The following is a 23681-nucleotide window of genomic DNA, read 5'->3' on the forward strand; positions in this document are numbered from 1 at the left end:
GCAGGCTGGAGAAAGCCTTGGGTGGCATGGTTTAGTGTGAGGGGTCCCTGCCCATGGCAGGGGGTTTGGAACTAGGTGATCTTGAGGTCCTTTCCAACCCTAACTACTCTGTGATTCTTTGTTTTTAGGAAAATTGCTTGTGAAACAGGGCCTTTGATTCTCTTTCTCTTTCTCCCCGCCCCCCCCAACCCCCCCCCCCCCCCCCTTACTGATGCGTTTATGGTTTGCCCACAGAAATACAGTCCATTTTTTTCTATTTAGTGTAGGAGTTGAATAATTAGATTAATACAGGCTGAGAAATGGGAATCAGAGAACAGAATAGCTCAATGTGGTTGTGGAGACAGGACTGCTGTTGGGGTTTGTGCTCGCTGCCCTGTGCCCCTGAAGATGTGATTCCTTTCCGGTGCTAAATATGTTAAAATGCTGTGTCCTTCCATGGGTCGGCTTCAGTAACTTAATTACTGTCAATGCAACTCCTTGTTTGCTGATTCTCCTTTCTTCTTACAGGTCTGCTGAGTGCAGTCACTGCTTGGAGTGCACTGCTGCTTTAAAACGGCCCTTCTTTAACTCGTTTGTACGTTAATCTGTTTCTCAGTTCTTTAGGGGGATTGGGTCATTTTTAACGTTCGAGGGAGAGCGATGAGCTATGTTTTATTAGGGAACTGTGGAAAAGCAGCAGAGTTTTTGCTTGGTTTTAATTCGGAGAGATAAACAGCGTATCCTTAGCAATAAGCCTTTATATATGTAGGTGAGCAGAACAGAAAGGAGTTAGGGTGAACTTTATCCCTCTCCCCGAGGAAAAAGGAAAGGGGAGGATTTCAGTGTTTCGTGGGAGACGTACGAGTCCGGACGCGCTGGAAACCGGCTTCTGTTCCCTGATGGCCTTGCCTGGTGTGGAACGCCGACATAAACTGAACTTTTATCGCAATCCACAACCGCTGCGGGGCCGCCGCCGGGGGGAGCCGCCGCGCTGCTCCGCTGAGACCCCATTCCCATGTGCCCCTGCGGCGCCTGCCCGCGCTCTTAAAAGGCCGCCGGAGCGCGGCGGGTTACAAGCGGAGCCGCTCGGCTGAGGCGCCTCTTCTGTGTCTGTTTTGGTCCTTCGTGCCTTCTCTTCTCTTGGTCGCTGTAGGCATCGGTGCGGTGAGTGCCGGGGGACATAAGGGGTCGTGCTGGGGCGAGGAGAAAATGGGGGTGAGGGAGGTGGGAGTGCCGCGGGGTAATGCGGGTGAGGAAGGAGCCCCGCCCGCTTCTCCTGAGGCGCGGAGGTCGGCCGGGCTGTCGTGACTGACTGATACCTGCGATGTGCTGGTTCGTAGCGCTGCGAAACTAAAAGGAAAGCAAAGCTTGGTTTTCCGGCGTGAGGGGTACACCGGAGGTAGGGATGTGAGGGTGTTGACTGCAGGGGCGGCGCGGCCAAGGCGGGGGCTGTTGCGCGAAGCCCTTAAAGTAGCTCCAGTGCCTAAAGGGGCTGCAGGAAACCTGGAGAGGGGCTTGGGACAAGGGCCTGTAGGGACAGGCCAAGGGGAATGGCTTGAACCTGCCCGAGGGGAGACTGAGCTGAGCTCTTAGGCAGAAGCTCTTCCCTGTGAGGGTGCTGAGGCGCTGGCACAGGGTGCCCAGAGAAGCTGTGGCTGCCCCATCCCTGGCAGTGCTCAAGGCCAGGTTGGACACAGGGGCTTGGAGCAAGCTGCTCCAGTGGAAGGGGTCCCTGCCCATGGCCGGGGTTTGGAACTGGAAGAGCTTTAAGCTCCCTTGCAGTCAAAACCGTTCTGTTTTTCCATAACGCTGTTTTTTGTGCTTTCATTCTGTGCTCTAGCAAGCAAGAGCATGTTGGGTTTTTTCTCTTTGTGTTTTCGTTTTTGTTGTTTGTTGTGTTTCTTTTTTTTGGTGGGTTGTTTTGTTTGTTTGTCTAATTTCTTAAAAAACCTGCAACAAGCACAGTGTCTTTAAATATTGATCACCTCAGGATCTATCCCAGAGAGGGATTTATAGGTCTAGTCCATATAAACCCATTTTTCCTGTTTATTGCATTAAGTTTCCAGCTCCTTTAGTAGTGAGCACTTTAATATGCTAAAGACTTAATTCAGTTTCATGAGTAATGTATGGTGTTACACTGTGTTTATCTCCAGAGTTAAAGGAAATTGCTTTGTTTTGTAGTTACTGCATTTACTACTTCATTCAGGTTCCTTTTGCTGCTTTGGCAGATCAGGGTCCTCTTTAAAATGCTGCTTGCGTGCCTAGTGTTTGCAATTCTTTCTGAAATTACTGCTTTCTTTGTTTCCCTTCAGAGTGATGGCAGAGGGTTGTGCTTTTTTATACCCGGAAAGGTTGCTGTCAGACCTGAACATGTTACATGGTGAAACGGGAAAGATTGCATATTTGAAAAAGCTTCTTGCATTAGCATTTGCAGGTAAAAGGAACTTAAGAGTGGGTTTTGGTTTGCACCTCCCTGCAGAAAATGGGAATGCTGTAATTATACACAGGGAACAGTTTGACCAGCAAATATTGGTGCTTCTCCTGGGAAGATGCTGGTGTTTGGGGAGCATAGAGTTAGTAGATAATGGCTACACGTGGAGGGGAGGTAAATGGGATTTTCATTTTGTGTTGGAGATGGTTTGGCTTAATGTTCTTTCTTTCTGGCAGGTAAAGAAGGAACCCTTAGTTGTGTGGTCTCTGAAATAAGAGAACAGATAACAGCCTTGCATAGTCTTCTGAATAAAATAGAACATGATTTTCAAGAAAATCTTGGAAAGACAACATCACTAAAAGTAATCTTTTTTTCTTTTTTAATCCTGTTCATAAAACACCGGAAGATGCAAAGGGATGTTTGATAAACGTGTAGTTGTTCTTTTCCAGATCCTCAGTGCTTACAGAAGCAGCTGGGGCCTGTACTGGGTTTATTAATGGTTTATTAAACAGCTCTCCAGCACAGTGAAAACTAAACATTTTATTTATCAAGCTTTATAGATTGAAAGCACATCTTGATCCTAAGAGATACATGAGCTAAACAGCAGTTCTATTTCTGCATCCTTGCTGTAGCTACAAAAACTATTTAATTCTTTGTGGTGTTCTCGTAAGTGTATGCAGCGCTTTCATGTGTTAAGTCTTTGTGAAAGTGTTGTTTGGGGAATGTAGATGAGTTTTCTGTACTATGTGATCATTCATTGCCCTCACCATTCCCCTGCCCAGACTTACTAAGGTATATTAGTAAAGATTTTTCTTGCCTGCTCACAGGTATTTGCCACTTTGAGGGCAAGGACAGACATAATTAGATTTGTTTTTCTAAGCTTTACTAGTTGCTTTTGGTAAAGTGCAGGGTGAAGAAGTGAGATGATGAGGGGAGAGGAAAGAACACCTGTTACCAAGTTAAAAATTACTTCAGCAATACCCTAATAGTAAACTAATTTTATGTGCTTGACATTAATAATTCAAGATTTCTGATAAAGTTTTAAATTAATTATAGGAGCTCCAGGACACTGTGGAGAAGAAAAAGAATGAAGCACACAGCTATCTGGAAGTGCTTCCTAATGGTCATTTTGCATGGGGCAGCTGGTATGTGGTACATAAGTATGGAGGGCTTGGGCTGCTCCTGGCATTGTCCAGCTGCAGAATGGTACTTGTTTTCCTGTATATTGACTGTGAACATTTGGGACTTGAGGTTGTTATATGTATTGATTCCAGAGTTTGCTCTTGACTATTCGCTTTAAAGCTTCTGCTAGAACCCTAAAAAATCCCTTGGGTAAAATCTGAAAAACACAGGTCATCTTCACTAGCAAGAAGGACACAGGGTTTGGGGGTGTTGCGTTGAGCAACGCATGAAATCTCAGCCCTCGTGTGGGCTCAGATGGGGCACTAGTGTGCCCTTCAGTGAGTGTAGGGCCCTTCCAAACAAAGATCTCTTCATGTGGGAAGTGTAGATAGAAATACAGGATCAGTTATTTGTGGTAGATCAGCATGGTACTCCTTTAAGTTACTTGTGTTGGGCGTCTCAGCCCTGTAATGTCCTTGTATTCAGGTGGATTAGGCTAAATGCATCCCCTTTGCTGTTCTCTTACCAGTGAGTAGGAGAGCAGCTGGGTGTGCGACTGGCAAGTAAGTTGGTGTTTGAGGCTCTAAGGTGAGGGCTTTGAGGAAAAGTAATTTTATGAAAGTGATTTTCTAATAATCACTCGAAGCAGGACATTCCTCAGCTTTTGGGAGCTTGCCTAAGCAACAGAAATTCATATGTAAACAACCCTAGCCTGCTGCATGGTGTTGGATTCCTTTGCTTGATAACCTTAATGGGCGAGTCAGGCTTCCCAAGGTTTGGAATTGTTTCAAAGAGCTGTGAAGTGTTTGAGATCTGCCTGTTAGGCTGCAGCTCTGTGCTGTGGTTCATCTGATGAAAAGCGATGCCTCATGTTCTGTGTGAAATGTAATGGTACGTTGAATTGTGAACTGCGCTGTGCTGTGTTTGGAGTGCTTCTAATTCACCAGCTATCAGCCTCTCTAGCCGAGAAATGAAGACCTATCCCGAAGTCAGCTGTAGAACACCGCTTACAATGGAGTAGGTGCGCTTTGTTATTTCCTCTTCTTTCAGAAGAGATTGTGAATTGTCTTCCTTCAGACAGATGGGTCGGAACTTTAGGCCTGTGAGTGAGCAGACTTGATACTGTGATGTACCTTATGCATGATGTACCTATGGACCTGTGATGTCTCCTTATACGTACTTGCTATTTATACACTTAATATTCATTCATTTTACAGTGAGTTTTTGCAAAACCCGGACCATGACACCAGGCCAGCGGAGACGGAAAAACAACACACGAAGGCATCAGCAAACCCAGGATTTCCAAGGGATACAGTCACAGTCGAAACAGAAGATGTTCAAGAAGCTCCACCGTAAGTATGCGTGGCTTTTCTTACCACTGTTGTGCCAGTCTGGTGGCAAGGGCAGGTCTGGGTGAGTGAGCTCTTGCAGATCTGAGCTGCTTTAAAGTTGTAGATGTTCCACGGGGTGGAACATCATGATGTGAGCTCCAGATAGCTTATGTGCAACACTGTAAAACCTGGAAATGAAAGTAATGGAGGTGCTTATGTTCCTTTCTAATGTGTATGCTGGGAAGATGAGAAACCATCACTTAAACCCCAAACCTCTCATTCTCTAAAGTCACTTTGAGTTTATGAAATATCTTAGCTACTGCGTGTATAGATGGGTTTTCCTTGTGTTCTGCATAGAAGCGTAAATGAAAGAGGAAAGGTAAGGTTTTGCTTAAAAGGAAAACTAATAATAAATGCTGGTTTTATTCAACCTAACAGTTGGTTTCTGACAGCTTCAGGTCTGGACTTTCCAATCTGCTCTGGGACAGGCATTCAGACACTTAATCTGATTTAGACTGTCAATCAGACTTGTTAAAAGCAACCAAGACCACCCACTGAAAGATCCCAGATTTCTTGAATGGAAAGCTGTGTGTTTCTTGTCCCCTACCCTCAGGACCAGATTGACAGATGTTATTGCCTGCAGTCTGTCATGTAGTAATAACTTTTCTTAAATGATATTTTTTGGACACGGACAAGTATTTCTGCCCAAAAGAGGGAGTTCTCTTGATGCCTGATACTAAATTGTTATCCTAAAATCCAAGACCGATTTAGGTTGGAAGGGACGTTAAAGCTTACCCAGTTCCACCCCCTTGGCACAGGCAGGGACACCTTCCGCTAGAGCAGGATGCTCCACGCCCTGTCCAGCCTGGCTTTGGACACTGCCAGGGATGGGGTAGCCACAGCTTCTCTGGGCACTGTGTGCCAATGTCTCTGGTGTTGTCACTTCTTGATGTTCACTTTGTTGTGCAGTGGAGGATGAAGCAAGTGCCAGACAGAGCGTAATTGGTCAGGATCCATCTGTATTTGATCTTTTTAGGTCCCTTCCAACCCTTGGGATTCTGTGATTCTGTGATTCTGTATTGCTGTAAATAGGTCTTCAGTCGTCTTCCTCAAACATTCCTGCGTTGACTTTCTCCATTTCTGTTCCCGTATGTCCCAAACTGTGTGGGGAGGCAAGCACTAATTACCCTTTGAGTACGTTTTGTAAGTGATGGAGAAAGCAGAGCTCTTGAGTGCTGCTGATGCAGGGCTTCAAATCTGAGGGAGACTGAGAATGCACACAGAGAGGAATGGGGCAGTTCATGTCTTTAGCTGTTTTTCTCTCATATTCTTGGTTCTGATGTTCTCATTTAGCAGAGGAATCTCACTGAAGTAAAAAGCGAGTTGAGTATGTTTTAAGCCCTTTGTATTCTAGGTGTTTCTTTAGAGAGCGGATTATCATTACACAGCAGCAAGGTTTTGAAATATGCTTCAGTTGTTTCTTTTCGTGGTTGAGGTTAGCAGCCAACTGTGTAAATGTACTATCTCATTGCAGCTGTATAGAGTCGAGGTAGTGGGTGGGAACCCACAGTCCTGGAGTACATGTGGGTCATAGATGGTATAGATGAGCAGGGAATCCTCTAGGAAAGGTTTGTTGTGGCGAGGAGGATAGCATAAGACTGGAGAGTATGGGAGGAATGCAGTTTTAAGATGTGAACTCGCATCTCTTGGTCCTTGTGTTTATCCCATTTCGTATCCTCCTTCCAAACCACCAGAAATCCACACCCTTCCTTGAGGGAACTCTTGGCAGATGTTCCCTGCCACTAGTGCAGGACACTTGTTTTGGGGGTGTTGCCTTGAGCAACACATGAAATCTCAGCCCTGGTGTCAACAGATGGGGCACTAGTGTGCCCTTCAGTGGGTGTAGAGCCCTTTCAAATATTTCTTCTCGTGGGAAGGTTAGATTGAAGTAGAGGATCAGCTTTTTGTGACAGATGAGATTGGTACTGCTTTTAAGTTATTTGTGTTGCACATCTCATCCCAGCTATGTCCTTTGTTCAGCTGGATTAGGCTAAATGCTCTTTGCTGTTCTCTTACCAGTGAGTAGGAGAGCAGCTGGGTGTGCGACTGGCAAGTAAGTTGGTGTTTGAGGCTCTAAGGTGAGGGCTTTGAGGAAATATGAAAATAATTCTCTAATAATCACTCAAAGCAGGACATTCCTCAGCTTTTGGGAGCTTGCCTAAGCAACAGAAATTCATATGTAAACAGCCCTAGCCTGCTGCATGGTGTTGGATTCCTTTGCTTGATAACCTTAATGGGCGAGTCAGGCTTCCCAAGGTTTGGAATTGTTTCAAAGCACTGTGAAGTGTTTGAGATCTGCCTGTTAGGCTGCAGTTCTGTGCTGTGGTTCATCTGATGAAAAGTGAGGCCTCATGTTCTGTGTGAAATGTAATGGTACGTTGAATCCTGAACTGCGCTGTGCTGTGTTTGGAGTGCTTCTAATTCACCAGCTATCAGCCTCTCTAGCCGAGAAATGAAGAGCTATCCCGAAGTCAGCTGAAGAATGCAACTTACAATGGAGTAGGTGCGCTTTGTTATTTCCTCTTCTTTCAGAAGAGATTGTGAATTGTCTTCCTTCAGACAGATGGGTCGGAAGTTTAGGCCTGTGAGTGAGCAGACTTGATACTTTAATGGTATTCTCCTTACACTTACCTGCTATTTATACACTTAATATTCATTCAATTTACAGTGCCTTTGGGAGAAGCAAGAAACCTTCAGAAAGACCACAAGGCAAAGAAGGAAAACCCCCAAAGGCATGTGAAATACCAGCATTTTCTCAGAAAATTCTCCCAGTAACCCTGGAAGATCTTGAAGAACTTCCTGTGTAAGTATGCGTGGCTTTTCTTACCGCTGTTGTGCCAGTCTGGTGGCAAGGGCAGGTCTGGGTGAGTGAGCTCTTGCATATCTGAGACTGACAGAGCTGCTTTAAAGTTGTAGATATTCCACAGGGTGGAACATCATGATGTGAGCTCCAGATAACTTATGTGCAACACTGTAAAACCTGGAAATGAAAGTAATGGAGGTGCTTATATTCCTTTCTGATGTGTATGCTGGGAAGATGAGAAACCATCACTTAAACCCCAAACCTCTCATTCTCTAAAGTCACTTTGAGTTTATGAAATATCTTAGCTATTTTATGTATAGATGCGTTCTCTTTGTGTTCTGCAAAGAGGCGTAAAGTAAGGGACCCACTATGTCATAAGAGTAAAGGTACGGTTATGCTTAAAAGGAGAATCAATAATAAATGCTGGTTTTATTCAACCTAACAGTTGGTTTCTGAAAGCTTAAGGTCTAGACTTTACCAGCCTGCTCTGGGACAGGAAAAGAAACCAGACTTTTTAAAAGAAAAAAAGGCCTCCCGTTATAACATCCCAGATTTTCGGAATGGACAACTGTGGGTTTTTCCTCTACTGTGAGGACCTGATTATTATAGGTCCTCGTTTCATGGGTTCAGCTGTAGCAGTCTTTTTTCTGCTTTCTAGTAGCTGTGTTTTCAGCCCTGGGGCAGTTGATTCCAAATGTACTGGATGCCCCTCCAAGTAAACATGAACTGTAGCCTGCACTCTGCTGCCAAAGGGATGGAGAAAAATGCCTTGGCGATATCAATTGTGATATCTCACTTAGCTGCCTTTGACTCGAGTTCATACTGAAGTTCTAGCATGTCCGGTACGGCAGCACTCAGTGCTGCTATGACTTCATTCAGGGTACGACAGTCTGCTGTTAGTCTCTGCTCTCTTAGAAGTCTGCTGTTAGTCTCTGCTCTCTTTTAGACTTTTGCACTGGCCATATGGGTCTAAACTGGCCGGACTGCACCAACTTGCCCCATCCTGTGCTGTTCCCTTAAAGGGTGTTTTTCAGTCTGTTATGTAGGAGTAACTTTTCTTACATGGCATTTGATAGACAAGAACAAATATTTCTGCCCAAATGAGGGAATTATGTTTATGACCAAATTGTTACCCTGAAATTACCGATGGTGTAGTTGGAAGGGAACTTAAAGCTCTTCCAGTCCCAACCCCTGCCACAGGCAGGACACTTTCCACTGGAGCAGCTTGCTCCAAGCCCCTGTGTCCAACCTGGCCTTGAGCACTGCCAGGGATGGGGCAGCCACAGCTTCTCTGGGCACCCTGTGCCAGTGCCTCAGCACCCTCACAGGGAAGAGCTTCTGCCTAAGAGCTCATCTCAGTCTCCCCTCTGTCACATTAAAGCCATTGCCCTTGTTGTGTCATAGAATCATAAAATAGTTAGGGTTGGAAAGGACCTCAAGATCATCCAGTTCCAACCCCCCTGCCATGGGCAGGGACATCTCACACTAAACCATCTCACCCAAGGCTTCATCCACCCTGGCCTTGAACACTGCCAGGGATGGAGCATTCACAGCCTCTCTGGGCAACCCATTCCAGTGCCTCACCACCCTAACAGGAAAGAGCTCCTTCCTTATATCCAATCTAAACTTCCCCTGTTTAAGTTTTAGCCCCTTACCCCTTGTCCTGTCACTACAGTCCCTGACGAAGAGTCCCTCCCCAGCAAGCCTATAGCCCCCTTCAGGTACTGGAAGGTTGCTATGAGGTCCCCACGCAGCCTTCTCTTCTCCAGGCTGAGCAGCCCCAACTTCCTCAGCCTGTCTTCATACGGGAGGTGCTCCAGTCCCCTGATCATCCTCGTGGCCTCCTCTGGACTTGTTCCAACAGTTCCATGTCCTTTTTATGGTGAGGATACCAGAACTGCACACGATGCTCCAGGTGAGGTCTCACAAGAGCAGAGCAGAGGGGCAGGATCACCTCCTTCGCCCTGCTGGTCACGCTCCTTTGGATGCAGCCCAGGATACGGTTGGCTTTCTGGGCTGCGAGCACACTCTGAAGCCAGCTCCTGTTCATTTTCTCATCGACCAGCACCCCCAAGTCCTTCTCTGCAGGGCCGCTCTGAATCTCTTCTTTGCCCAGTCTGTAGCTGTGCCTGGGATTGCTCCGACCCAGGTGTAGGACCTTGCACTTGTTGTGGTTGAACTTCATAAGGTTGGCATCAGCCCACCTCACAAGCGTGTCAAGGTCCCTCTGGATGGCATCTGTGGGACAGTGTCAAACGCTTTGCACAAGTCCAGGTAGATGACATCAACTGCTTTACCCTTATCCATCAATTCTGTAGCCCCATCATAGAAGGCCACCAAATTGGTCAGGCAGGATTTCCCCTTAGGGAAGCCATGCTGGCTGTCACCAAGACCGGTCCCATCACCAATCCCTGGGGGACACCACTCATTACTGGTCTCCCTAGCCGGGCATCGAGCCATTGACCACAACTCTTTGTGTGTGGCCATCCAGCCAGTTCTTTATCCACTGAGTGCTCCACCTATCAAACTGATGTCTCTCCAATTTAGAGACAAGGATATCGTGTGGGACAGTGTCAAACGCTTTGCACAAGTCCAGGTAGATGGCGTCAGCTGCTTTACCCTTACCCATCAATCCTGTAGCCCCATCGTAGAAGGCCACCAGATTGGTCAGGCAGGATTTCCCCTTAGTGAAGCCATGCTGGCTGTCACCAAGCACCTTGTTGTTGTTCATGTGCCTTAGCATGCCTTCCAGGAGAATGTGCTCCAGGATTTTACCAGGCACAGAGGTGAGACTGACTGGTCTGTAATTCCCCGGGTCTTCCATTTTCCCCTTCTTGAAAATGGGGGTTATATTTCCCTTTTTCCAGTCGTCGGGAACTTCACCTGACTGCCATGATTTTTCAAATATGATGGCCAGTGGCTCAGCAACTTCATTCGCCAGCTCCTTCAGGACCCGCGGATGGATTCCATCAGGTCCCACGGACTTGTGCGCGTTCAGATTTTTAAGATGGTCTCAAACCAGATCCTTTCCTACAGTGGGCCCAAGGTCTTCATTCTCGCAGTCCCTGTGTCTACTTTTTAAGATTGTCCCTACAGGCCCTTGTCCCAAGCCCCTCTCCAGCTTTCCTGCAGCCCCTTTAGGCACTGGAGCTGCTCTCAGGTCTCCCCTTCAGGAGCCTTCTCTTCTCCAGGCTGCCCCAGCCCAGTTCTCTCAGTCTAGCTCCAGAGCAGAGCTGCTCCAGCCCTCTTCAGCATCTCCATGGTCTCCTCTGGGCTCACTGGTTCCTTGTTACCAAGAGTCTGGATTGAGCGTGTTCCCTGATAGTATTTATTTCTGTAAGATATTTTTAGTTTTTTGTCTCAACATTGAGCTAATGAAGCACAACTCTTGGTTACTTCTTAAAAGTGTGTGCTGCTGGTATTTTTCACTCTGGTTATCATTTCTGGTATAGGGTGGATTTAATCCTGTAGGTGCTTCTCTGATAAAATTTTGGAAAGGTGAATCTGGAGTACATGAATTTTTAGTCCCATGCTATTGCAGGAGTAGTTCCAGCCAGACATTGCGGCCAAATATTGTGTCTTCCACTTAACACTACAGTCTTCCATGCAACTTCTTGATTGTTTCATTATCCCTAAAAATGGAAGACTTTCCACTGCTGATCCCAGGTGGGGAGCCCTATCAGGATAGAGCCCAGATGGGCTCTCTTCTATTTATTCCAGGTTTATACAAAGGTCACATCTTAAACTGTGCTTCTGGAGCTATAGAAGTATTTTTACTCGTATGGGAAAAGCATGTTTGTTCTGTGGAGGATCATTTACATGAATTCAAGCAGTACTATTAGTCTGCCATTTTTTATCTGTTGCCTGGCAGTGTTGTAACAGAAGGTTGGGAGAGTCTGCTAAACTTGCCATCTCACATACTGTTTATTCAAATCTAACCAGCAAGCTTGTGACCCAGGTTTTCTCACACTTCACATATTGTCCTAGAACAATGAGAATTAGGCTCGTATCCCAGTTCTCTAGGTCAGCACTGGTTCCAATGTCAGGTCTGTCAATGTACCTGCTGCTTCTTTGCACACCTCTAGTCCTAGAGCTGCTTGGCTGTGGTAGCACAGGACTGTGACTGTGCTAAGCCTGTCTGAGGGACTTAGTAAAGCACAAATGCATCACATATGTGTCTAAATCCTGTACCAGCTGGGTATCTTGGATTTTGCATCTGCCAAGTGTCTCATTCCTCTCTCCTTGCCTCCCACAGCTGCTGTAGATTGTAACTGAATAATCTAGGTGGTTTTCACCCTCTTTGTGCTGAATGTGAACAACAGCCTATCCCTAACATCATTAGGGCACAAAAAGGGGTATTGTCTGCAGTGGCTTCCTAATTTTGGAACTCTGCAGCAGGTATTTCGCAGAGGTCCATGCTGTGTTAAAGTGTGGATGCAAGAGTCCCTTGATCAAACAGAATGCTTCAGCACAGGAAGAAACTTGCAAATCATCTCGCCCTTCAAAGCTGTCACAGAAAGGCACGTTTTGGAGGAAGAGAAAGGAAATTGCACAGTGGCTGTCTCAGTTAACATTGAATTCAAGGCAAAAGAAAATGCTTGCTTTATTCCCTGCATAAAATTCTTACCACTTAAGATATTTTAGAATTTGCACATTCGTTATAATTCGAGTCTCAGAAGATGGTAACTTGGGGGAACAGAGATTTCTTTTAGCCTAAATACTTTTGAGGGAGCAGGGGCTAGCCATTAGGAGGAGGTTCATCTCTTTTCCAGTGACATATATGTGATATACTGATGGTTTTTTCTTTGAAGAACTAGCACTGTGCTTTGGTTTTCGTACCTAGGGAGAAAAACGTTTTGAAAAGAGCTTCTGTGGATTAAAATTGAAATTGGGTCACTCTTTTAAAAAATAAAAAAGAATCTGATTTTCTATTTTTTTTTCTTTTGCATTTGGTGTAGTAAAATAGATTTTAAAGTTACTTTAAATCTAAATTAAATGGGTGAATTTTTAACTTCTCAACTTTGTGTTTTCATATTGCTGTATGTGCCAACGGAAATAAGTGCCAGCATTTACGTGTTTGCCAGCCATGGTTGTTCGAAACATGAGGGGGTTTTGTGACCCGTACGGTTACGCACAGAAAAAAAAATTGCAGTTTCTTTTGGCAGAATTTCCTTTCAGATGAAGGCATCTACGTGTATATGTCTGTGATACTGGTGTCCCTATGCTTACTGGGTGCCCCACCTCCCCCTCTTGTCCCTGAATGCCTTTGGAGAAACCAGAAGGCAGTTGGTGGCTTTGCGGATGCTGTAGCATGCACTGTCAGATCTTTAGTTAGTGAGTTGTCTCTAAACCCTAGCACATCTGCTGGCCGCCGCCAAGCACACCTTGGATCCCTGAGGGCCTCTCGTTGAGCACTCGTTTCTCAGGCTCAGGTAACCAAATCCTGCTTTTCTGTTTCTGCTTCCCACACTCTTTGGCTTCTGGTAGTGGGAGCACAGGAACTTAAATGTAGGTATTTTATCCTCTGGCCTTAATCTTTGTAACTCTGCACCCTCCCCTGTGACTTCATAAATAGGCTAAGGGATGCAGATAGAGCAATAAATAGCAGTTAATGTATACAGGCAAAGCCCTTCTGTGGTTGTTTATGCCAAGTGTGACTGAACTTCAGGGGTGGAAGTGCTGCTTTTATTTGAACAGATGCTATTTGTGCAAAGTAGAATATTCTTATAAAAAGAAATGCCTGCACCTCAAACTTTGAGTCTGGATTAACCAAAGTATCAATACAGTTGAAAACTGGTAGCAAATAACTTAGCAGCTCTTCAGGCTGGGTTTAGATCAAATGCTTTGAATTCAGGAGATTTTACACTCCCCTTGCAGGCCTGTGTTCCTGGCAGGGGCTGGCTATTCTTCAGATTGACAGCAAACAGTTATTTCTAGTTGGCAATTGTAGAATGCCTGGCCACGTTGTGGTTTGGTGTATTGAATTTCTCAATGATCAGCTGCTTGTGCTTTTAACGCTTTGTATGTTTTCCAAATACGTTTTTCCATTCAGATTAAAACGAGGGAAGAAATTTTCTGTTCATTAATCTTTTCAGCCTTACTCTCCTACAGCTTTTAGCCACCTGATGTACCAACCTAAAGAACTCTGTTCTTAAAATTAATGGCACCACTTCCCTCAGTTCCACACATCAGCGATCTGGTACTGAACCAAACACCAACAGCCAAGTTTGGTTTGTTGTAGTGCCTGAAAAGCAGTCACAGGATAATTCAGGTTACAAGGGCGCCCTCTCTGTTACTGCAGTGGTTTCTGGGGTCTTATTTTGTATTTAGCTTACTGCTTGTTTATGTGAGTTTCAGCCTGTGTTTCTATATGGAATCATAGAATAGTTTGGGTTGGAAAGGACCTCAAGATCATCCAGTTCCAACCCCCCTGCCATGGGCAGGGACACCTCACACTAAACCATCTCACCAAAGGCCCTGTCCAGCCTGGCCCTGAGCATGGCCAGGGATGGAGCACTCACAACCCCCCTGGGCAACCCATTCCAGTGTCTGACCACCCTAACAGGAAAGAATTTCCTCCTTAGATCCAATCTAAGCTTCCCCTGTTTCAGTTTTAACCCGTTACCCCTTGTCCTGTCACTACAGTCCCTGACGAAGAGACCAGGACAAGGGGTAATGGGTTAAAACTTATAATGGCTCCTCAGTTTGTAGCATGTTTCCTTTTTCTTGAATTCATGCCTTTACATAATAAATACTAAATAGTTTAACTTGCAAATATTCCAGTGTTCTAATGCTTCCACATCACTTTATCTTCTGTGCTTCCTGCACCTCTAGGCTGTTATTGGCAGATCTTACTATTTTAGTGCCAGTTTTATGAACCGCTCTGAAAGTTCAGAGGAGCTGTGTCTTGCATAGCTCAGTACACTGCACAATAAAATAGAGAAAACAACACAAAACTGGTATTTCTTCAGGAAAAGACAGGAATGGCTCTAGATTCACACACAGTATCTAGTGCTAATAACATTGCACTCTTAGGCAGAAACATTTAATTTCAGTTTTGGCTTGTACAGTGTTTTCTGCAATGCTGTTTGATTTTTCTGCATTTGTATGGCTCGATGTCTGGCTGGAGACCGGTAATGAGTGGTGTCCCTCAGGGATCGGTGTTGGGACCGGTCTTGTTCAACATCTTCATCGCTGACATGGACAGTGGGATTGAGTGTGCCCTCAGCAAGTTTGCCGATGACACCAAGCTGTGTGGTTCGGTTGATATGCTGGAGGGAAGGGATGCCATCCAGAGGGACCTTGACATGCTTGTGAGGTGGGCTGATGCCAACCTTATGAAGTTCAACCACGACAAGTGCAAGGTCCTACACCTGGGTCGGAGCAATCCCAGGCACGGCTACAGGTTGGGCAAAGAAGAGATTCAGAGCGGCCCTGCAGAGGAGGACTTGGGGATGCTGGTCGATGAGAAAATGAACATGAGCCGGCTTCAGTGTGCGCTCGCAGCCCAGAAACCAACCGTATCCTGGGCTGCATCAAAAGGAGCGTGACCAAGAGGTGGAAGGAGGTGATCCTGCCCCTGTACTCTGCTCTTGTGAGACCTCCCCTGGAGCATTGTGTGCAGTTCTGGTGTCCTCAGCATAAAAAGGACATGGAACTGCTGGAACAAGTCCAGAGGAGGGCCACGAGGATGACCAGGGGACTGGAGCACCTCCCATATGAAGACGGGCTGAGGAAGTTGGGGCTGCTCAGCCTGGAGAGGAGAAGGCAGCGTGGGGACCTCATAGCAACCTTCCAGTACCTGAAGGGGGCCTATAGGGATGCTGTGGAGGGACTCTTCATCAGGAACTGTAGTGACAGGACAAGGGGTAACGGGTTAAAACTTAAACAGGGGAAGTTTAGATTGGATATAAGGAAGAAGCTCTTTCCTGTTAGGGTGCTGAGGCACTGGAATGGGTTGCCCAGGGAAGTTGTGAGTGCTCCATCCCTGGCGGTGTTCAAGGCCAGGTTGGATGAAGCCTTGTGTGGGATGGTTTAGTGAGAGGTGTCCCTGTGCATGGCAGGGGGGTTGGAACTAGATGATCTTGAGGTCCTTTCCAACCCTAACCATTCTATGATTCTATAAGTGGTACAATGTAACAGCAACCTTTGCTCCATCTTGAAATGCTTCTTACAACTTAAGCACTGGGGGTTTTTTTACTTAAAATAGATTTCTTGAAATTTTTTTAATTTTCATCTCTCTGGTTTAAGTTTTATCACAGCTTTTTACTTTCAAGATTATTAGACAGTCAAGGAAATGAACGAAATTAACTACTGTGTTTATTCATTAACAGAGCAGAAAAACTGAAGAAGAAACTGAATAAGGTGTTCAATGAAGGCAGGTGAAAAACACAGAACTTTGATTTTCTGGTTACTGATTTTTATTTTTTATTTTCAGGTATATGAAAGGCCGCATAACATGTGATCAGATCAATGCGGTTGTTAATAATCTAAACAAAGCAATGATGGCCAAATACAGGATCCGCTGTCAGGCTCCAAGTTCTCTGAATACAAGAGACAGAACCCTGTACTACAGATACATAAGAGAAGAAAGCGAGACTAGAGAAGGTATTTTTTTTATCCCTTTCTTAGTACCAAATTCGTAACATTTGGATATTGCAGCGCAAGTATAAAGATACTGACCAAAATATTGAATTGTTAATGACAGCACATGCTTTTCACGTTATGGTGTAACTCGGAGCATTTTATTGTCAGCTAACAGTCTGTGCAGGCTGTGGTAAATGGTGGAATGGTCTAACCTGCTGGAGTGTTTAGGAAATCTGCTGTTGCTTATTCTCAGATGAAAAAAAAGTAGTGAAACAATAATAGTTTGTGGAGTTACAATGCTTCAGCAGTCTGGAGCTTGGGAAGTTCTGCTTCTGCCTCTGTGTAAGGGAAGGGGAACAGAAATGAGATTTGGTTCCAGATTAGATTCTAGGCCATAAGGACTATAAGTGTCTTATTACTGTACAGATCTGGGTAGTCAGTATAAAATCCTTTTGATATTCTCAGTATAAAAAACCTTTTGAAGTACTCAGTATAAAAACCTTTTCTGGATAAAGTCATACAACATAGCAATAAGGGTTATGGTTTTGAGTGAAGACTTTTCCCATTATCAACTTGGTTGCTTTTTATATGTTTTCACTAAAAAAATTATCACTTTCACAGTGTGTTGTAGCAAAATCTTTGAGTGCACAAAGGTTTAGTGAGGAACTGCTACAAGTTCTGGAAGCTCCTGCTTTGATAACCAAGCTGCATAAACGGTGCTTTCAGGTTTTAAGCTAGAATGGACACGAACTATTAAAATACTTGTTCTCAGGTTGGGAAATCTGGGTAATCAGTCATGCTGCAGAGGGTTTATAGAAAAGACAGGGCTGTCTGATAGTCTCAAGAGGTTTTCTCCTCTTTAAAGTGTGGAAAGAGTGACAATACACCAAAATGTCTTTCCCTCAACTTAAAAGCCAGTTGTTCTTACAGGTTAGTTTTTCGAAGATACATGGCACAATGAATCTCTAATATTAAAATGCCCTATTTGACATTCCTTTTGAGAACAAGAATGTAATTATTCCTGGAGGGGTGTACTCCACATGCCGTGCTTGGCAATATCCTTAGAATGTCCTCATGTTTCTAAGTTCAGACATAAAACACGGAGGAAACTCTGTCTGTCTCACAGAAGGAGAGTTCTTTATGTTGGGGCCCGCCTCTTAATTTTTGCCCTGGAGAGAACGCAAGAACATTCTGCCCTAAGCATTCACTGGGTACTTGGGAGTCACCTTATGACAAACTGAGACTTTTTCCTGCTTCTTTTGGATTTGTTGCTCATTGAGACTCTCCCAATATTATGGTAGGGTGATAATATACTGTGGGCCTGCTTGAGTCCAGAGCAGGGGGCCACAGAGATGCTGCGAGGGCTGGAGCAGCTCTGCTCTGGAGCCAGGCTGAGAGAGCTGGGCTGGGGCAGCCTGGAGAAGAGCAGGCTCCTGAAGGGGAGACCTGAGAGCAGCTCCAGTGCCTAAAGGGGCTGCAGGGAACCTGGAGAGGGGCTTGGGACAAGGGCCTGTAGGGACAGGCCAAGGGGAATGGCTTGAACCTGCCCGAGGGGAGACTGAGATGAGCTCTTAGGCACAAGCTCTTCCCTGTGAGGGTGCTGAGGCGCTGGTACAGGGTGCCCAGAGAAGCTGTGGCTGCCCCATCCCTGGCAGTGCTCAAGGCCAGGTTGGACACAGGGGCTTGGAGCAAGCTGCTCCAGCGGAAGGGGTCCCTGCCCGTGGCAGGGGTTGGAGCTGGATGAGCCATAAGGTTTCTTCCAACACAGACCACTCGGTGATTGTAATGTTCACCCTGACAGGAGGGTGCGTGGTTTGGGAGACGTTGGTAGATACGGCTGATAACAGAGGGAGCTCACTGAATGGGGCCTGTGGATGGTGCAGGGTTTCCGTTAACTTAATGAACGCTGGTAATTCTTCTTTCTGGTGATAGTTTAGATGTTAGGACAAAGCTCCTGAGACAGTGTGAGGCTGTCCTGCTGATGACTGTATTGTTTATAAGCACGTGCAGTTGCTAAGTAGAGGTTGTGTAGTTATGTGTGCAATATTAAGCGTATCCTACAGCAGTTGTTTCTCTACCAAAGCCGTTTCTTGTTTTCCAGGTTGTCCTTTTATTGTGGAGGAGGATATCAGATTGTTCACCTCTATGAAGATGGATAAGCGCTTCTATCAGATCATCACCGTCCTGCGCCACTTCCGAAGACTGAAAGTAATTCGTACCTCTGGAATTATCCTCTATGCCATGTGCTAACGTGCTTCCCATACTCTGCTTACCCCAGATGTAGATGGCAGCAGTGTTTTGAGACACAGAGAGAGATTTGTTGTATGCAGAAAGGTTGCATGTGTCGACATTACTGTTTAGGTCTCTTTATTTTCTGAAAGGCAATGTTTTCCCTAGTGTTTTTCAGACATCCGAAATCAGGACTGGCAATCCCAAAAGGCCTCAAAGTATCTGATTTTTGTTTTGAAAACTTGAGAGGGAGCTAATGTCTTTTGATAGGTTATGTGTGTAAACCGAAGAAGTGATTGGCTCATCTGTGCTCACAGGCAGTCTTAATCACATTTTCAGATCAGCACTTGAACATTAATGTCCTCTACACTACCGTTAAGTTCCTTTTTTTGTTTATGAGTTACATACTGTGTCCAAAGCTCTGCAGCTACTCAAAGGAAGCATTTGATTCTGGTCTGTTTTCTTAAATCCTGCAAACCAGTTTCCAGATTTTCATTTCTTAGTCCTTCTGATCCTAATTGTATGTTTTGGAGTATCCATCACTTGAGCAGGAATATCTGATGCCATTTTAACATTAACAGGTTGTTCTGTGCCAGGTAGTTTCTATGAGCCATGCAGGTTTTGGATTTCATGAAGACAAAAAAGCCAGATTTTTTTCCCCTCAGGCTTACCCCTTGGACCAAACCTGCAGAGGAGTGAGTGTTTTTAAGGAGAAAAGTCGACGTCCGTTTTGAGAACGGTGGCCAAACTTGCCAGTTTTTGATTTAGAAGGTTGTTTTAGAACGCCTTGGAGTCCCAGAACAAATTTAATTGTGATAAGTTCTAATTCTGCAAGTTGGTCAAAAAAAAAGAGAAACATGCTCATAGACAAAAAAGACCACACATCCCTGTTTTAGGCCCATCATCTCATCTAAAATATCTGCTCTCGCGGCCCATGAAAATGACAATGTGAGTAAAAAAAAAATACGTCTAAATTTATTAATAAAGGTGTACCCCAACACGTGCTACGCAACCCTAGATTTCTGTGCTTTTTTCTGAGGGGCTGTGTTGGCTGGTTTTGAGGTGGAGTCTTTTTGGTCTTCTGTGTGGGGTATTGAGATCCAACGTGAAGTCTCTACTCTGCATCGTGTCGGAATAAATTGAGAGAACCACAGACTGGTTTGGGTTGGAGAGGACCTTAAAATCATAGAATCATAGTTAGGGTTGGAAAGGACCTTAAGATCATCCAAGTTCCAACCCCCCTGCCATGGGCAGGGACACCTCACACTAAACCATCCCACCAAAGGCCCTGTCCAAGCTGGCCTTGAACACCGCCAGGGATGGAGCATTCACAGCCTCCCTGGGCAACTCATTCCAGTGCCTCAGCACCCTAACAGGAAAGAACTTCTTCCTTATATCCAATCTAAACTTCGCCTGTTTAAGTTTTAACCCGTTACCCCTTGTTCTGTCACTACGGTCCCTGACAAAGAGTCCCTCCCCAGCATCCCTATAGACCCCTTTCAGATACTGGAAGGCTGCTGAGGTTCCCCATGCAGCCTTCTCTTCTCCAGGCTGAACAGCCCCAACTTCCTCAGCCCGTCTTCATACGGGAGGTGCTCCAGCCCCTGATCATCCTCGTGGCCTCCTCTGGACTTGTTCCAGCAGTTCCATGTCCTTTTTATGTTGAGGACACCAGAACTGCACACAATGCTCCAGGTGAGGTCTCACAAGAGCAGAGTACAGGGGCAGGATCACCTCCTTCGCCCTGCTGGTCACGCTCCTTTTGATGCAGCCCAGGATACGGTTGGCTTTCTGGGCTGCGAGCGCACACTGCAGCCGGCTCATGTTCATTTTCTCATCGACCAGCACCCCCAAGTCCTTCTCCTTGGCCTGCTCTGAATCTCTTCTCTGCCCAACCTGTAGCTGTGCCTGGGATTGCTCCGACCCAGGTGTAGGACCTTGCACTTGTTGTGGCTGAACTTCATAAGGCTGGCATCAGCCCACCTCACAAGCGTGTCAAGGTCCCTCTGGATGGCATCCCTTCCCTCCAGCGTATCAACCGAACCGCACAGCTTGGTGTCATCGGCAAACTTGCTGAGGGCGCACTCAATCCCACTGTCCATGTCAGCGATGAAGATGTTAAACAAGACCGGTCCCAACACCCATCCCTGAGGGACACCACTTGTTACCGGTCTCCAGCCAGACATCGAGCCATTGACCACAACTCTTTGTGTGCGGCCATCCAGCCAGTTCTTTATTCACCGAGTGGTCCATCTATCAAATTGATATCTCTCCAATTTAGAGAGAAGGATGTCGTGTGGGACAGTGTCAAACGCTTTGCACAAGTCCGGGTAGATGACGTCAGCTGCTCTACCCCTGTCCATCAGTTCTGTAGCCCCATCACAGAAGGCCACCAAATTGGTCAGGCAGGATTTCCCCTTAGTGAAGCCGTGCTGGCTGTCACCAAGCACCTTGTTGTTTTTCATGTGCCTTAGCATGCCTTCCAGGAGAATGTGCTCCAAGATTTTACCAGGCACAGAGGTGAGACTGACTGGTCTGTAATTCCCCGGGTCTTCCATTTTCCCCTTCTTGAAAATGGGGGTTATATTTCCCTTTTTCCAGTCGTCGGGAACTTCACCTGACTGCCATGATTTTTCAAATACGATGGCCAGTGGCTCAGCAACTTCATTCACCAGCTCCTTCAGGACCCGCGGATGGATTCCATCAGGTCCCACGGACTTGTGTGCGTTCAGATTTTGAAGATGGTCCCAAACCAGATCCTCTCCCACAGTGGGCCCAAGGTCTTCATTCTCACAGTCCCTGCATCTACCTTCTAAGAACTGGGTGGTGCAGTCAGAGCCTTTGCCAGTGAAGACCGAGGCAAAGAAGTCATTCAGAACCTCAGCCTTCTCCAAATCCTGTGTAGCCAGTTCTCCTGAAAGTTTCCTCAGGGGGCCTATGTTGTCCCTACTCTGTTTTTTGTTTGCTGCGTACCTGTAGAATCCCTTCCTGTTATCCTTAACATCCCTGGCTAGGTTTAATTCTAACTGGGCCTTAGCCTTCCTAACGTGGTCCCTAGCTTCCCGGACAACATCCCTGTACTGTACCCAGGCCGCCTGTCCTTGCTTCCATTTTTTGTAAGCCTCTTTTTTCCTTTGAATTTTCCTCAGCAGCTCCTTATCCATCCAAGGAGGTCTCCTGGCCCTCCTGCTGCACTTCCTTCTAGTTGGGATGCAGCACTCCTGAGCTTGTAGCAGGTGATCCTTGGATGTTGGTGAGCAGCTTTCAGTCTGTTACAATGGAGTTTTGAATTTTCCAAACTCTTTTCCCCCAGGCAGATTTTCACAAACATGCTTGTTATTTGCATCTGCTATCCCAACAGTGTGGGTTCCTTTCTTTCACCCCTCAAGAGGAGATCTAGTCCCGGATGATGGTCACTTACTGTACCCTTCAACCCTTCTCCGTCAAGGAGTTCACAAGGACTTGCAAGCTAGTGAAGTGCAGTGCCCTGGTGTCCGGGCTGCTCAGCAAGTTCCTGTCTCCTCTCTTCAAGGAGTTTTTGGTGTTTCCAAAGAGATACCAGATCTCCATTTTGGGGACAAAATGTTCATTTCTAGGAGCTGCTTCAAAAGATAACTATCTTCTGCTGTGTGTTTACTTGTCTCTCCCGCTGGCCAGTGCTCCCCGTTATCTTTCATCAGCATACAGCCGGCAACAGAACTAGATACCAGTGTTTCTGATGGTCCTGCCAGATGGTTTAATGTAATACTACTCCAAAATATAATGAATTTGCAGCTTTCTGGCCTCTCTGATATCCTCGCTTCTGAAAACAAGAAAACACAGCCGGGGTAACACAAGTTTAATTACCTGATACGTTAGTAAGGAAATCACGATCTTCCCGCAGCTGTAATCTGTTCTCTTTGGGACACAGCCGGCTTTCTGCTTTTACACCCTGGGTGCGGCAGCAGCTGTGAGGAACAGGAGAAACAGTTGATGAATGTATTTGGTGAGCAAAGCTGCATCCTCGGGCTGGTTGAGACAAAACACGGAACCTGGTGTTTGCAATGGTTGGATGTGATACGGTGAAAGTCTTGGGCAGAGGTGTCCAAGGCCAGGTTGAACAGAGCCTTGGGTGGCATGGTTTAGTGGGAGAGGTCCCTGCCCATGGCAGGGGGGTTGGAACTGCATGATCTTAAGGTCCTTTCCAACCCTAACTGTTCTATGATTCTATTCTATAGTTCTATGAGGTGGAAAGAAATGTCAGTTCACTTCGGCCTTGAGGGTCAGAAATCAAACTGAATCCCATCGCCCTGCACGTGGGGGAGGGTTTGGACGATGGGAAAGATGCCATCTGACCATGACAGCACCACTGCATGAGGCTGTGAGTCCTGTGCCAGCAGGGACCCTCCACATCATCTAAAAAGTGTTCATTCCTGTTGCTCTGCTGTTTTGTTAAAAGAAGACGAAAGCTTGCTTTTTTTGTTGTTGTTTCCCTAAACTCCCCTTTTGAAGAGGCACTAATGGAAAAAATTATCTGTTGAAGTCAAAGCTCAGAGCTGTCTTACCCGTGAGTATTTAGTTGGGTGTTTAGCTGCGTGTTCTTTCAGGAGGCAGTGACTGCCATCTGTGAGAGCACATGTTCCCTTTCACTGTGCCCATGAGGAGGAAGAGAAAATGAGTTTCATGTCATTCATGCTGTATCTTCACTTCCAGGGAGTTAGTACTGAGCAAAGCTGGTAGGTAACCGTAAGGTAGGTAACTGTAGGTAACCCAGCATTTGCTGGGTGAAGGAAGTAACTGATGTGAAGGACTTGGACAGGAGAGCTGAGAACAGTGTCTCTGCCGTGGACAGCTTTTTCGAGTGACCCTCAGAGTTTTCTCTTACTTTAAAAAATCAAATAAACTATGAAATTTTAACAGCCTTTTCTCTGGGATGGTGCTATTATGGCTCAGGGGACTAAGTCTTGTACCGTGGTTTTTGCTGTCAGAGGTCTGCCTGCCTTCCCCTTCCCTGTCTCTATGAGCTTGAAAGCTTCATAGCCTTCAAACAAGCTACAAACCCATGCAGCTATAGAATCATAGAATCATAGAATCATAGAATAGTTAGGGTTGGAAAGGACCTTAAGATCATCTAGTTCCAACCCCCCTGCCATAGGCAGGG

The 23681-nt window shown here is 45.9% G+C and overlaps 1 protein-coding gene across 1 annotated transcript; it reads left to right on the plus strand.

The window, feature by feature from the left end:
• The first annotated feature begins 555 nt into the window (after window positions 1-555).
• LOC136004840 (spindle and kinetochore-associated protein 1-like) lies at window positions 556-19553 on the plus strand. Its single transcript, XM_065661736.1, has 8 exons — window positions 556-574; window positions 2292-2413; window positions 2647-2771; window positions 3467-3555; window positions 4750-4884; window positions 7592-7726; window positions 16164-16333; window positions 18414-19553. Exons 2-8 carry the CDS (start codon window positions 2296-2298, stop codon window positions 18560-18562), a joined length of 921 nt encoding a protein of 306 aa, XP_065517808.1. The 5' UTR covers window positions 556-574; window positions 2292-2295; the 3' UTR covers window positions 18563-19553.
• The last annotated feature ends 4128 nt before the right edge of the window (window positions 19554-23681 follow it).

This window comes from Lathamus discolor, chromosome Z (assembly GCF_037157495.1).
Source record: "Lathamus discolor isolate bLatDis1 chromosome Z, bLatDis1.hap1, whole genome shotgun sequence".
Lineage (NCBI taxonomy): Eukaryota > Metazoa > Chordata > Aves > Psittaciformes > Psittacidae > Lathamus > Lathamus discolor.

What these genes read in the sequence shown, in the direction of transcription:
- LOC136004840 (XM_065661736.1), top strand. Translation starts at nt 2,296, where the DNA reads ATGGCAGAGGGTTGTGCTTTTTTATACCCGGAAAGGTTGCTGTCAGAC. An exon ending in GAAAGACAACATCACTAAAA is followed by an intron (nt 2,772 to 3,466) that starts GTAATCTTTTTT and finishes AATTAATTATAG; the next exon opens with GAGCTCCAGGACACTGTGGA. An exon ending in GATGTTCAAGAAGCTCCACC is followed by an intron (nt 4,885 to 7,591) that starts GTAAGTATGCGT and finishes TTCAATTTACAG; the next exon opens with TGCCTTTGGGAGAAGCAAGA.